Source organism: Tetrahymena thermophila (assembly GCF_000189635.1).
Source record: "Tetrahymena thermophila SB210 genomic scaffold scf_8254549, whole genome shotgun sequence".
NCBI lineage: Eukaryota > Ciliophora > Oligohymenophorea > Hymenostomatida > Tetrahymenidae > Tetrahymena > Tetrahymena thermophila.
Genome location: NW_002476320.1, coordinates 127,346 through 141,272, shown reverse-complemented (window position 1 = coordinate 141,272; position 13,927 = coordinate 127,346). Strand labels below are relative to the sequence as shown.

The 13,927-nt window shown below is 21.1% G+C and overlaps 2 protein-coding genes across 2 annotated transcripts; both read right to left on the bottom strand. All coding sequences in view use genetic code 6, as the record gives it.

Annotated features, from left to right (window-relative positions):
- Nucleotides 1-1,529: 1,529 nt before the first annotated feature.
- On the bottom strand, nt 1,530-1,893 carry TTHERM_000777133 (hypothetical protein; the record flags this gene model as incomplete). The annotated part of the gene is made up of 2 exons (XM_012798914.1): nt 1,530-1,645; nt 1,740-1,893. 2 exons carry the CDS (start codon nt 1,891-1,893, stop codon nt 1,530-1,532), a joined length of 270 nt encoding a protein of 89 aa, XP_012654368.1.
- Nucleotides 1,894-3,708: 1,815 nt separating this feature from the next.
- TTHERM_000777131 (transmembrane protein, putative) lies at nt 3,709-13,539 on the bottom strand (the record flags this gene model as incomplete). Its single annotated transcript, XM_012798913.1, has 16 exons — nt 3,709-3,803; nt 3,852-3,989; nt 4,045-4,098; nt 4,152-4,646; nt 4,693-5,083; nt 5,261-5,445; nt 5,492-6,043; nt 6,102-6,242; nt 6,297-7,064; nt 7,124-7,246; nt 7,398-7,458; nt 7,765-8,022; nt 8,078-9,428; nt 9,635-10,692; nt 10,743-10,979; nt 11,101-13,539. 16 exons carry the CDS (start codon nt 13,537-13,539, stop codon nt 3,709-3,711), a joined length of 8,346 nt encoding a protein of 2,781 aa, XP_012654367.1.
- Nucleotides 13,540-13,927: the final 388 nt, after the last annotated feature.

Genomic DNA, 13,927 nt, shown 5'->3' with positions numbered 1-13,927 from the left:
TATTTAAGAATTAAAACTAATGGGCCTTTCTTTTATTTATAAAATTTAAATGTTTTCTTGAGCGTTAAATAGTAAATTTTTTAATTACAAAATGATCTATTAGCTAAAAAAAACAAACGTTATTTATTGAAATAGGGTTTATCTTAAAAGAAAACACTTATTGATTTGATGATACATTTATTAAAATCCTTTATAAAAAAAATGATATCTTCAAAAAATTAACACAAGTAGAGGAAAAATTAAGTTCAACTTATACTATTAATAATAATTAATGATGATTTATGGTGCCTATTTTACTTAAGAATTATAAATTATTAATATTACTCTTTGGGTAATGCTAGGAAAACTAAATTATTCAGGTCTGATTAAATTATATAATCATTAAATTAAAAATACTGTTAGATTATACATTTTAGTTATGAAGAGAGTTAAATTCTACTTCTTCCACTAAATTTTATTAAAAATATTTACAAAAATATCAAAGAATTTTTAAAGTAATCTTAATTTAAAAATAATTATAAAATTTAAATATTTATAATTTAATTTCTTCTGAATTATGAAAATATTTTTTTTTAATGAATGAAAAAACAATAATTGATCTTGAAATTTTTATGACATCACAATAATTTGTTTCTTACTTTAATACAGTTGAATGTAATTTAATTTCTAAAAGAGTTATCAAACCTACTGCTCTATTTTTGGTTTTAATTTCGTTCCAGTAAAAAAAAATTAATTCAAAGGTACTTTTTAGGATAAATTATGTATCATAAATTTCTTAATCAAGAATAATAAGGACTAACTCAATATTATTTTTCTTCTAGAATAATAATTTTTCCTCAATAACTAAATAGAATCATAAATTTAAAATTATTCATACAGTTATTTATTTAGCTAAGAAATAATATCATATTTTATAAATATAGCAGAACAGTAAATCAATTAATGCATAATTAGGTAAATTTATTTTTATAGTTCAATCAATTTCTATTTTATTTTTATAATATTTTTTAAATATGTTAGTAAACTGAAATTTTTTAAAATAAGATTTAAAATTATTAATGGAAAATAGATATTACTATTTTTGCTTGATAATTTTAGAAAACTGATTGATCTTTAAAGATATAAATAAATATTTTAATATAATATAAATAAAAAGGTAAATAAATTTTGAAGCAAAATTAAGATAGCCATAAGAATTAAAGATTTGAAAGTTAAATTATATATTTTAACATTATTATTAAATTTAATTACATAAATAAAACAGTAAGAGAGGGATTGTGTTCGTTACTTAGAAATAAATATAGCATACATATTTTTATTATAAAAAGTTAAAATTTAAAATTTATTTAAATAGTTATAGGTGTAACCTTTCACTATTTATCTCTCTATTACAAAAAAAAAAAATCTGCAATTAGCAATACTCTGATTAAATTACTAGTGGAATCAAAACCACTAGATTTTTAATTGGAAAAGTGCTTTTTTTTGAATTTCGAAGTAATAGTTTAAAAAATTATTTTTTATAAAATTTCTCATTGACTATTATTTTTTAGTGTTTGTTTAAATAAAAAAATTATTCTTTTCTATTAAGATTAGTTTTAATACAGAGTAGCTTTAATATATAAGTCGAAAGGTGTCTATAGGGACACTTTATGAAAATAAAGTAAAATATGTGAAATAAGATAAATGAATATATGAGTAGTTTAATACTAAAATATTATGATCTAAGTAAAAATTATTACTATTAACATATAAATAATCAGTTAAATTTACACTTGACTTCAGTAAATCCCATTCAATCACTAAATTTCTGCTTATACCGATAAGCATTTAACTGTATCCAGCATGTAAATTTTTAAATGCTAAAATTGGAATATCATGACCTTCAAGAGTCATTATCGTATAAAATCCATATTCATTGTTTTTTAGGTAGTAGACTTTAAAGTTTATTGGTTTATTGTTTGATTTTGTCAAAAGATTCTGATAAATCTATGAGTCCATATTAAACTTGAAATCTTTGCTACTGCTTAAAAATATAACTTGGTTATAATTACTAAATGAGATGCAAGCTTTATTTTATTAATTTTTTTCTAATCCTTAATGGCAATCTTATAAACAAGCAAATAAGCGAATAAGACAGAACGTGTATCCTGAATAACACTAATAGCTTTTATTATAGTTGTAATATGCATATTTAGAATCACAGAGTAATGCTAACATTATTTTTGAGTAGAATCCAAATATTAAGAGCAAGTATATTAGAAACCCATTATTGATGGCTTTAATAATCATTTAATTATCTTTCAGTTTTACCTTAATAGTTAATTTGTATTAATTTAATTAATAAATGTATGATATCCTCATTATATTTATTGTTTTTAATATGATCTCTTAATATCATCTATTTGCTAAAGGCTTAAAAATAATGGGTCTTTTTTTTTATTTATAAAATTAAAATGTTATTTTGAGCATAGCAAAGTTGTTAATTTCAAAAAACAAATATTAAAGGTAGAGTTTATCTTAAAATAAATCTCTTTATGATTTGGTGATTTGTTTCGTCCTCTCTTATATATAAAAATATGATTTTTCAAAAAATGCATGAGTAATAATTTAAAAAAACTCATTTAATGAGAAAAAATTAAGTTCAATTTATATTGCTAATCATAATTAAAAATAATCTATGGTCTTTACTTAAGAGTTATAAATCATTAATATTACTCCTTGGCTAATGCTTAGATAACTAAATTATATAGATCTTTTTTAATAAGTAATATTTGTGTTATGAATAGAGTTAAATTCTATTTTTCCACTTTCTATTTTAGTAACTATACTTATAAAAATATTAAAGAATTTTTAAAGTAATCTTAATTTAAAAATAATTATTAAAGTTGAATATTTATAATGTCTTTTCTTCTAAATTATGAAAATATTTTTTTTAAATGAATGAAAAAACAATAATTGCTCTTGAAAGTTTTATGACATCATAATGTTTTTCTTCTTAATTATAAACACATAATGTAATTCAACTCCAAAAAGAGTTATCAAACCTACTGCTCTTTTTTTGGTTTTAATTTCGTTCCAGTAAAATAAATAAAATTCAAACATACTTTTTACGATAAATTATTTATCATAAATTTCTTAATAAAAAATAATAAGGACTAATTCAATATTATTTTTCTTCAGATTAATAATATTTCTTTAAAAACTAAATAGTTCCTTAAATTTAAAATTACTCAATATTATTTAACTTTTATAAAAAGAGCACTCACTACTATATATCATTTAAATGCATGATTTATTAAATTTATTTTTAATCAAAAAAATATATTTTATTGCTCAATCTATTTCTATATAATTTTTAAATCTGTTTGTACAGTTTTTTACATTCATAAAGTTTTCTTTGAACTTTCAAAATAAAATTTGAAATTTTTTAATACTAAGTAAATATCACTTATGTATGCCTTAAGAATACATTAAATAAGATTATAAATTTATTATAACTCAAAAATATTTTTTTGCATAAAATTTCATTTTTAAATTAAAATATTTGAAAAAAAATATTATTTTTGATAAAGTAAAAATATAAAATAATAATTAAAAGAGCTTAAATATAAAATTTCAAAAATTGTAAATAAATCTTTTTAAAAAATTAAACACGCAATAAATATATATTTTAAGTGTAATATTAAAATTTTAATTTCAATTAGAGTTTCAAATTAATGTTTCAGCTTAACCTTCTTTATCATCTTTATAAAATATAGTTTATTAATTTTATCCTAAAGTCTTTTTAATATCTTCCTATTATGCTTTAAATAAATATTAAATTACTACTTACAAAAATATAATAAATTTACTTTTTAAGGTATTAATTTAGCTTGCTTCAGATCTTAATAGGTATGGGCTTTTACATTCATTATTATTTTCTTCTTTTTAGTCAGTAAATAAATATTTTAAATCTTTATTTCTTAGTAATGAACTCAATCTCTCTTTTTCTGATTTATTTAAAATAATAAATTTAATAATAATAATATTTATTTTAATTTTTACTTTAAAATCTTTAATTCTTATGACTAAATTGATATTGCTTCAAAATTTATGGACCTTTTTATTATTTATTAAATTAAAACATTTATCTATATCTTTAAAGAATTTACTATTTTCTTAATTGAAATTAATTTAAGAGTTCTAAGCATACATTTATTTGATACTAAATGATTACATTTAAGCAATTTAGCCAAACTTAGATTTTTTATAAACTATCATCCATAATTTAACAGCTTATTAGCTTTATTTTTATATATTAATGTTAGCTTTTTTGACTAAAAATTTAAAAATAAAAGATTTTTAAATTCTTTTGGGCACAAATTTAATAATAAGCTAAAAGTATTTATTAAAGTAAATCTTTAAAATCGATAAGATTAAGTATCCTTCATTTAAATACTAGCATAATATTAGTAAGAAATAGAATATATAAGTCTATATGTCATTAATACTACTATTCAAAAAGTAGTTAAGTATACAAACAATCAAAAGCACAATAGTACTATTCTAGTCAATTTATTGATATTTCTTTAACTAATAAGGCTAAACTAATAAAAGTATCATATAGTATAATACAACTATAAAAAACAATGCTAAGTGCTTTGTTTCTATAAAAAAAAAATTAAAAACTTTAAATCAAATTAAATTAATTACTTATTTATTCAGGGTTAAAGAAGTTTTATGTAAAAATAATTGATAGCTTTAAGCCATATTTCACAAATTCCCAATAATAACCTTTTGTTTTATAATCTTAGTATATATATCCATATCTTAGTCTTGTTATGGCATTATTTAACTTATTTTTTGATTTAAACAGAATTATCAGTAATAATACTGGATAAATAAAACTATGAATAGCTAAACCTGGTCCAATCAAAAAATATATAAATTTACGGTGCTATTGTGTATAGCATTCGTAAGTATAATCAGCTGCTATATAATATTTGCCATCAAATTCTTAACAAGACATTTAAGATATCAAAGTTTGTACTATATTAGGCTACACAAACTAAAGTAAAAAGACGAAACCACTAATAATATGAGACTTTTATAAAATATTTTATTCAAAAAAATGAAAAAATAAAGGTATGAAAGCTTGATTTCTTTTTTAGTTTGAAAATTAATAGAAATAAAAAGAATAAAATCGAAAATATTTTTATTTTTAATTTAATTAACAAAATGATAAAAACAAAATTATTTTTGAAAAATATTTTGTAATTACTTTTTTTAAGATGAAGTTATATTTTTTGTGAGCAAATATAACATAAATCAGTAGTAAACCTACCATGTATATTAGAGGAGAAATAATCATTACTAAAGCTTTTAGATATAAATGTGGCATTTCTTATGAAGTCAAATATGCTAATTCACAAGAATTAGTAAACAAAGAAGAGCTAGCAGGTGAACCTAATTAAAAATATTTAATTTAAATCATGCAATAAAAAATATTTACCAAACAAGTTTGGTGTAAGTTAAACTAATTAGGGGAGAGCCAAACTATAAGTAGATATAAGCTTGTATAATTACATAAATGAAGTTAATGCCTTGACAGCTATATTCACTTCATTATTTTGACTGGATTTACTAATACAAGAAATTTTTAGCATACGCAAATAATATGCTTGAATTACTTTTTCAGAAGCTCTTAGAGAAGAAACTATATTAAATATACAGTAAGAAATTAGTATAGTAGCAACCAGTAAACCTTATCCTACTGCATATATTATTGTCCTTTTTGAACAATTAATACATCCATTTTAATTATCATATTAAAATTTATCTCCCCATTATGCTCCATATTCATCACAAAATTAGCAAATAGGCCCATAGTGTCCTTCGCTACAGTAATTTTAATCCTAATTACCCTAACAGCTTGAAGGAGTTTAGCATCTATAAATATTATCTGTCAAATTTTAACTCTTCCAATAACCTTATTTCAATTGCATTTAATCTCTAAAACAATAACTTGCTTCCTCTGGGCATCTTTGGCATTATTAATAGTCATCTATAATTAATTAATTAATTAATTAACTATTATAAATTATTTAAAATTTATAATTTACTTTTGTTTGGATTTAAAATAGAATAAGATCCTACTGAACATTACACACATTAGTATATTTTATTCACAAGCCTATAAATTTCACCAATTTTACAGTCACGAAAGTTCAATTACAAATTTTAGGAAAATATATCTTTTGAAACTATTTTAAAAAAATTTTTTTTAAAGTAATTTTAATTTAAAAATTTTTATTTACTATTCTGTACAATATCATTTACCCCAAGAGGTAGGTATTGATATATTCCTAGTATTTATAAAACTATTACTTAGGAGGTCAAAGGATTTCCTATCAATTAAATTCCTGATATTTAAAAACTCTTTATTGTCGTATTAAACTCATTAAATTATGCAGTGTAAGATCCTACAACTCTGACTAAACTATCATCTGTAGAGAGTAAAGTTAACTTTAATTAAGATAATTCTATGCATATTTCTTCAGGATATACTTGATTAAAACAATTTTATACTTAGTATGATAAAATGTTATTTTCTTCATCAAATATCTAAAGCTGTAAGTTTATAAATCCACTGCTTTATAAATTATTTATTTGAAATCCATTACTTTATTAAGTTATTCTATTCACTTAGTAAATTTCATTACTAATATTGATATCTTTTAATAATCTTCCTGAGGTTTTCTGATTGTATTATTAAACTTAAACTGATTTTAAGTAAGAACCCCAGTTTTGGCTATGTATATCAGCTTTATTATTTATAAATTTCACATTATTTTCAATAAAATATGCTGAACTGAAATTTATAGGTTTTGATTTTAAGTATCTTATTGCTCCACCTATTAATGCTTTGTTATCCTAAAAAATAACATTTTATAGATTTAAAAAAGAACTAGAAAGGTACAAAGCACCACCGCTACTTGATGCAATATTATTTTTAAATATTGAATTTTATATAGAAATATTGTTTGTTAAGCAGAAAAGGATGGATATGCTTCCTCCATTTTTACCTTAATTAAAAATAAAAGTACTATTATTTATAAATATGTTACTTGTTTCTTACAATTACATTACAGAACCTAAGCATGATTAACAAACAATATTTTAAAATTATGAATTTAAAATATGTAGAGCTGTTCCTTAAAAGGTAATAGAACTGAGGCTTGAATGGCTGTAGCCGAGTATTATAGAGCTATTCATCATTAAAAAATCGTTATTTTCAATAACAGTTGATATTTACTTTTGAAAATAATTTGTATATGTCATAATTTGAATATCAATTATTTAATGAAATGTATTATTATTCACAATAATTCTTTAATTTTATTTAATATCATAAATACTTTATGCAGAATTACCATTTAACTTTGAAATTATTGTATTTTAAATCTAAAGAGTTTCTATCTAATAGAACTAAAAAACAGATTAGAATAATAATATATTCTATTGAAGCAGCCTATTTGAATTTTTTATGTAGGAAAGAAGACTCAAATTTAAATCAGATATTATCAAATTGTTAATTGTTTCAAATTTAAAAATAGATATTAAATCTAATATTTAAATCTGATTTAGGCTAATATTTTTCAACAGTATATTTTAGCAATTTGAAAAGTTAAATAAACTAACATTTCCAAAAAATTTAATGTTTTAAATATCAATATTGATAAATTCAACATTTATCATATTTTATATAGTAATAGTTGTATTAACATAAGAATTCATATCTTCTTATATAAAAGAAACATCTTTAAAACTTATAAAATTTGTCATAGGGCTAAATTGAGATATTACTTATTTTGTAATTAAAACAATAGTCTGATTAGTAAGAGTCACTTTGTTATTATAATTCCTAGTAAATAAATCTTCTTCTAAATTCAGCTTATTCTGGTTATTATCTCCAAAATACTCAACATCAGCTTACAGAGTTTGCATTATTTAATCATAGTACAAAAATTGAGATCCATATATCTAAAAATAATATAAAAAATAAATAAATAATATTAAAAAAAAAAAAATTGCTTACTTCTAATTAAATTCCAGTTGATTAGTAATTAAATATTTAAAAATAATTCTGCAACTAAGTTAATTAATTTTGAACTTAGTAACCTGCTAGAGGGTCTTATATTTATACCAAACAATTATAGAAATAATATTATTATGGGATACCATTAATTATTGGTATGTTTAATACATAATTAACAATGTCTCCACTAACTAATATAGTTAGATTGATCAAAAATTAATCAAATGTTTTTAATATAGCAGTATTATAAATTATAGGATAATCCAATTATACTTATACTAAAAGCTTGAATTGTTTATTTGTTAAATTTGAATAAGCTATAGATAATAAGTTATTTTATAACAAAAAAACAAGCTCAGGATAGTTTAAGTCTTTCCTATAATATCTAATCGATTATATAAATAATGGATCTTATATTTACCAGTAAAAATTATATGTTTATCTATTGTAATATGAAATTGACCATGGAATACTTACTCTAATATATTAATCTTCTAAATCCAATTTTACTGAATAGATGCTATTTATATATGGAATGTAATTCACTTTTTAAATAGAAATTGAAGGATTATTTGGATATTTCTAATATGAATAAATATCAATTATTCTATCGTTTGCTTAAACTGCATATAAACTATTATATAACTCATCTATAAAAATATAATTTAAAATTATATTATTTGGATATGTTATATTTGCTATCATTAAGTTTGTAAAATTAGATAAAAGTTTACTATATTCATAAATTTCAATAGACTAGTTTATAGTTGAAGCTATAAAAATAATAGACAAATTAAGATTATAATAGCAATAATAATACCCTGCTGAAATGCTCATTAAGAGAGTATAATTGGCATAATTATATCTAATAAAGTCACCTTTTGTCGTTATTAATAATAGGTCTGTAAAATTCTACACAAATTAGTATTACAACAAAGAAGATTACAGAGCAATCGTATTAATTATTTTAAAGGTGTCGTAATCTATCTACAAAATAGTGTTGTTAAATGTTGAAACAAAAATTTAATTATTGAGTGTTCCCATTATTTAATCCCCATATATATTTATAGGCAAGTATTAATTTAGCATTTAAAATTCTTCTGAATATTTCAGTAATTAAGTGTATGTGAGAATATATAAAAAGTTGTTATAGTAGGAAATTTATCGATATTATAAATTTTAATTGATCAATTTTACCATCATATCACTTTATCTATATCTCCTAACATTTCCTATAGCATCTATATAATACATATCTCCAGAAGAGCTTGTGTAATAATCAATATTTTTTAATAGGTAATTATCTTAGAATTTAAAAGTACTAGTAATTTATTCTTCAATAGATCTTAAACTTTTTATATTTAAAAAACAAATAAATATAAAAATTGTCTTTCATTAACATTCTAATCCCCTATAAAAAATGGATACTTAAATACCCAAAAAAATATTAATTATTAATTTTAATAGGATTATGTTCAAGAAGGATGTATGTAAATCAATGAGTAAATTAAAAAGGAAATTTAATTTTAAAAATGAGGATATAAATTTTTAACTTACTAGTATCGAAACCCATCTGCAACTTAAAAAGCATTGAATTGATTAATCATAGCTGCGCCATAATAAATAGTAGCCCCTTCAAAAGCATAACCAACATATTATTATGTTAGATAATTAAAAAAAACAGTAATATATGCACTCAACTTTCCAATAAAAAGCAAATAGTTAACATCGTCACTAACTATGTATTTAATGGCACCAATATCAAGATCTTGCTACCCATAAATAGAATACAAATATTTTCCACTTTTATTATCAAATATATCAACACTATCTGAATAATTTAGGATATAAGAAAAAGTAAGATCTAATTTATCTGAAATCAAAAAATTTCCACAATTTGAATTACATAGAATTGTTGATTAATAATTTTATTTATATCTGTTAATAACAGTTATTAATGTCTTTGATAAAATTATAATCCATTTTTATGAAGGCTATAACTTTTAGCTAGTTAAAGGTGAATTTACTTAAATTTCATTTTCAAGAGATAATGTTTGATAATTTCTTATTTAAATAAAATATGTGTTATATAAAATGTAAAACTTAGGATATAAAGTATCTAAGTAAAACTCTACTCCTAAAGGAACAAAAAATTAAGAAGAAACTGTGTAAGTAATATAGTTAAAAATAAAAAGTGTTCCCTATTTAGTGAGGATAAGTACCTATTATCTCTACTGATCATATAAAGCGCGTACAACACTTAGGATTGGAGTTTATTAGTTAAAAATGAATAAATCTGTAAATACTTTCAGCTATAAGGAATAGGAGTATTACCAAATTATCACTTTCAAATCTGTGAGAGTTACTGAATGACTTATAAGAATATCATTATCAATATCTAGAAATACAAAATCTACTGTACCAGTATGTCCATTTAAAAATTAAGTTGCAACTTGTGTATTTACATTAAATTTATATAAGTTTTTAGTACTTTCTAGAGAATATGTTATTAAATATCCATTTTTTTAATCTTAGATTACACCAAGTTTAGGAGTAGTTGGATGCCCATAAGCAAGCTACAAATCAGTTTTGCTATACATATCAATTACTATAATCTTTGTTTAAAAAAAATTAAACCAATTTAATTACAAAATAATTAAATTACTTTTGACAAATCAAACGTATATACTTTCTTTGTATATGGATTTGAGATAGTATTCCATGTATTGCAAGTATCAGCAGAATAAATGAAAGTACTACAACTATATTAAGCAATTTTAAAATTTCCACTCTTGAATCCTACAAAAATAAGCTAATCATTTACTATACTTACGCTTGATATTTCTTCCTTAAAAGGGTAAACAGAACAAGTTCTGAGATTGTTAAAAATAGTATTAATTACCTAATATTATTTTTTAAATTTTTAATAATTATATTTTTTTAAATTATTTTTAGAATTAAATTTAAATTATTTAAAAACTAAAAGATTTAATTTTCAAATTTATTAAAGAGAATAATTTTACTTAATTATCCATTTTAGGAAAACCTGTATTTTAAAAATAAGAAAACCCAGATGAAGTAAGAGTAAATTAATTTTTATAAACCATTCCAAAATTTCTTCTAGGTAAAGGTACATTAGCTGGTGTATTACTAATATAAGTATTTCCGCTTTGAATATACTAAAACATATAAGCAGATTTAGTTATTATCAAAAATTAATTTTGAATAGGAGAATATATTTGAGTTATAATATCTGTATCAACTGTAAAGGATAATTAAGTTAAAGAGGGAAATTTAACAACAGTCAATTAAGGTGAATAATAATTAACTACAATAATCTAAGCAAGCTAAAAATATTCTAGCTCAAGACATTTTTAAAGTATCGTTATATTAGAAACATTTGTAAAATTTGATAGTAGTTTCACTCTTAGTATTGAATTAGATTTTTATTGGGTATTAATCACTAATGTTTCGATATAATAAAATGTATTGTTATAGAATGCTAACTAAACCTAACTTACATTTTAATTTAATAAATTATAATTGTTGTTAATAATTTAAGTTTCACTAGTATTAAAATTAAATATTTAAATTTCCTTATTATTGCTCAAATAGAAAAGATTATTAAATAATCCATAATTAGAAAATTATAAATACTAGCTTGGTAGATTATATGTATTCCTTAAAGAAATAGAGTAGCGACTAAAATTCCATGTGATGAATTAATTATTAGAATATAAGCATAAAAGTATGCCTCTACTTACTATTAATGATTTTAAAATAGCAGTTTTACATTAATCAAATGATGAGCACCATGGTGGTAAATTGAACATAATAGGTTTTTAATTTATTATGTTATTTTTAATGACATCCCAAATAGCAAAAGAACCATCAGAGCTATAACTGATATACAAATTTTAGCTAGAATCCATGACCACACCATTAACCATACCGTAATGTTTATTATAAAGACTAGATTTTTATAGAATTTGAGATGCTTTTGTTGTTATTTGAATATTATTCATCTGAGAAATTATTTAATATTAAGTAAGTTGTGCTCCAATTAATATGTAGCTTATAGTATTAGTATTATTTAAAACTACTATATCATTAATATAGTCATTTTAAGCTAAAGTTGCGTTAATAATGCTAAATAAATAAGAAAGCTAAGGTTTTTGAGAGAAATAAGTTAAGTAACTTAAACCATTAGTTGTGGTAAATATTACTTAATTATTTATTAATTTTGAGTATAATACTTATTATTAAAAAATGGTTGTCTACACATAAAGTTATTAATGCATGTTAAGCTAAAAAATTATTATTTCTGCCTTGCTTATAGAAATTAAATTTACTATACCATTCTACAAATCCTCTTTATCTTATATAGTCTCATCAAAAAATATATTTTAAATTGCAAATTAATGGTTTGTGTTGAATAAAAATACTTAAGGGTAATTATTGTTATTATTCAAAACTAAATTAACTTTAGTATTATTTTAAAATGTTGCTATGAAAAACTCTAAATTATTCTAATCCTGATAATTTGGAAAAGAGACCACTTGATTAATAGAGTAATTAAAATTTTTGTAAATTTACTAACTATTGACATAACCAATTTTCCATTAAATTACTATATTACTTCCATCATAGCTTAAAAATGAGTTATTCTAAAGAAGTTAATAACCTAGAATTGGTGTTGGATGTACTTAATTGTAAAGCTGAAAGAATTAAGATGAGACTTCTTGATTAGAAGTATATAATGAGTCTACCCAGTTTTTTACATAAAATAAAGCAAATTAAGTTGTATCAAAGTAATTTAAAATTAGAATGTTTTAATCGAGGTAATAAGAGTTTGGATTAATAAAAAGGTAATTGCTTAATGTAATATTAGATTTCAAAAGCCCATATTACAAATCCCAAGCAATTATTTTATTTTTACTTATACTAACCAGAATTGAGTTATTATTTGATTCTAATGAAACGAACGAAATAATCTAATCATTTTGCCCATTTAAATTTCCAGTTGAGTAAAAACCATACTCGTCATTTTTAATTTAGTATATTTTGAGATATTATTCATTAAAAGTCATATTTTATTTTCCGCTTACAACCAAGAGATTTTAGTAAAGATAGGCCTTAATATTATATTTGAAATCTTCATTACTTCCTTAATAGCTTAATCTGTGACAGTAATTAATTGAGTTGCATGCTCTGCGGATGTTGTCTTTTTCAAAGCCTTATGGACAATTAGATAAGCATTCTTAAGTGGGTTCAAAAAAATATGTTCCCTAACTGCAATTTGAGTTACAAGTATTACTATTTGTATCAAAAGTATACCCCTATTAACAATTATAGCATATTTAAGATATACCACAGTATGTGCACTTTAAATCGCATAATTGCATTTTCATAAATGGAATTAGTATGCTAACAAGAATATATAATTTTTTTAAATTGTTCATCATTTCTTACTTATTGAAATAACAGATTGACCCTTCTTTGTTTTTATTCTTTTTTAATACTTCTATCTAATATACAAATTAATATATTCTTTTCTTTTCTTCTTCTCTTCTTATATATTCTGATTTAGTTTAATTGCTTAATAATTTATAAACACCTATTTTTTAAATGTTATGTGGTTTTTAATAAATTAATAGTATTAGAAAAATCTAACCTCTCTCCTTTTATACTTATTTTATTAGGACTTGAAAGGATAAAAGAGAGACTAATTAAAAGATAGTATCAAATTTTTATGTATAAGTAAAATAATAAGTAAATAAAAGTTATGTATCTATTTTTCTATAAAAAATAAAGATAATTTTCCATAAATATTTGATTAAATTAAAAATT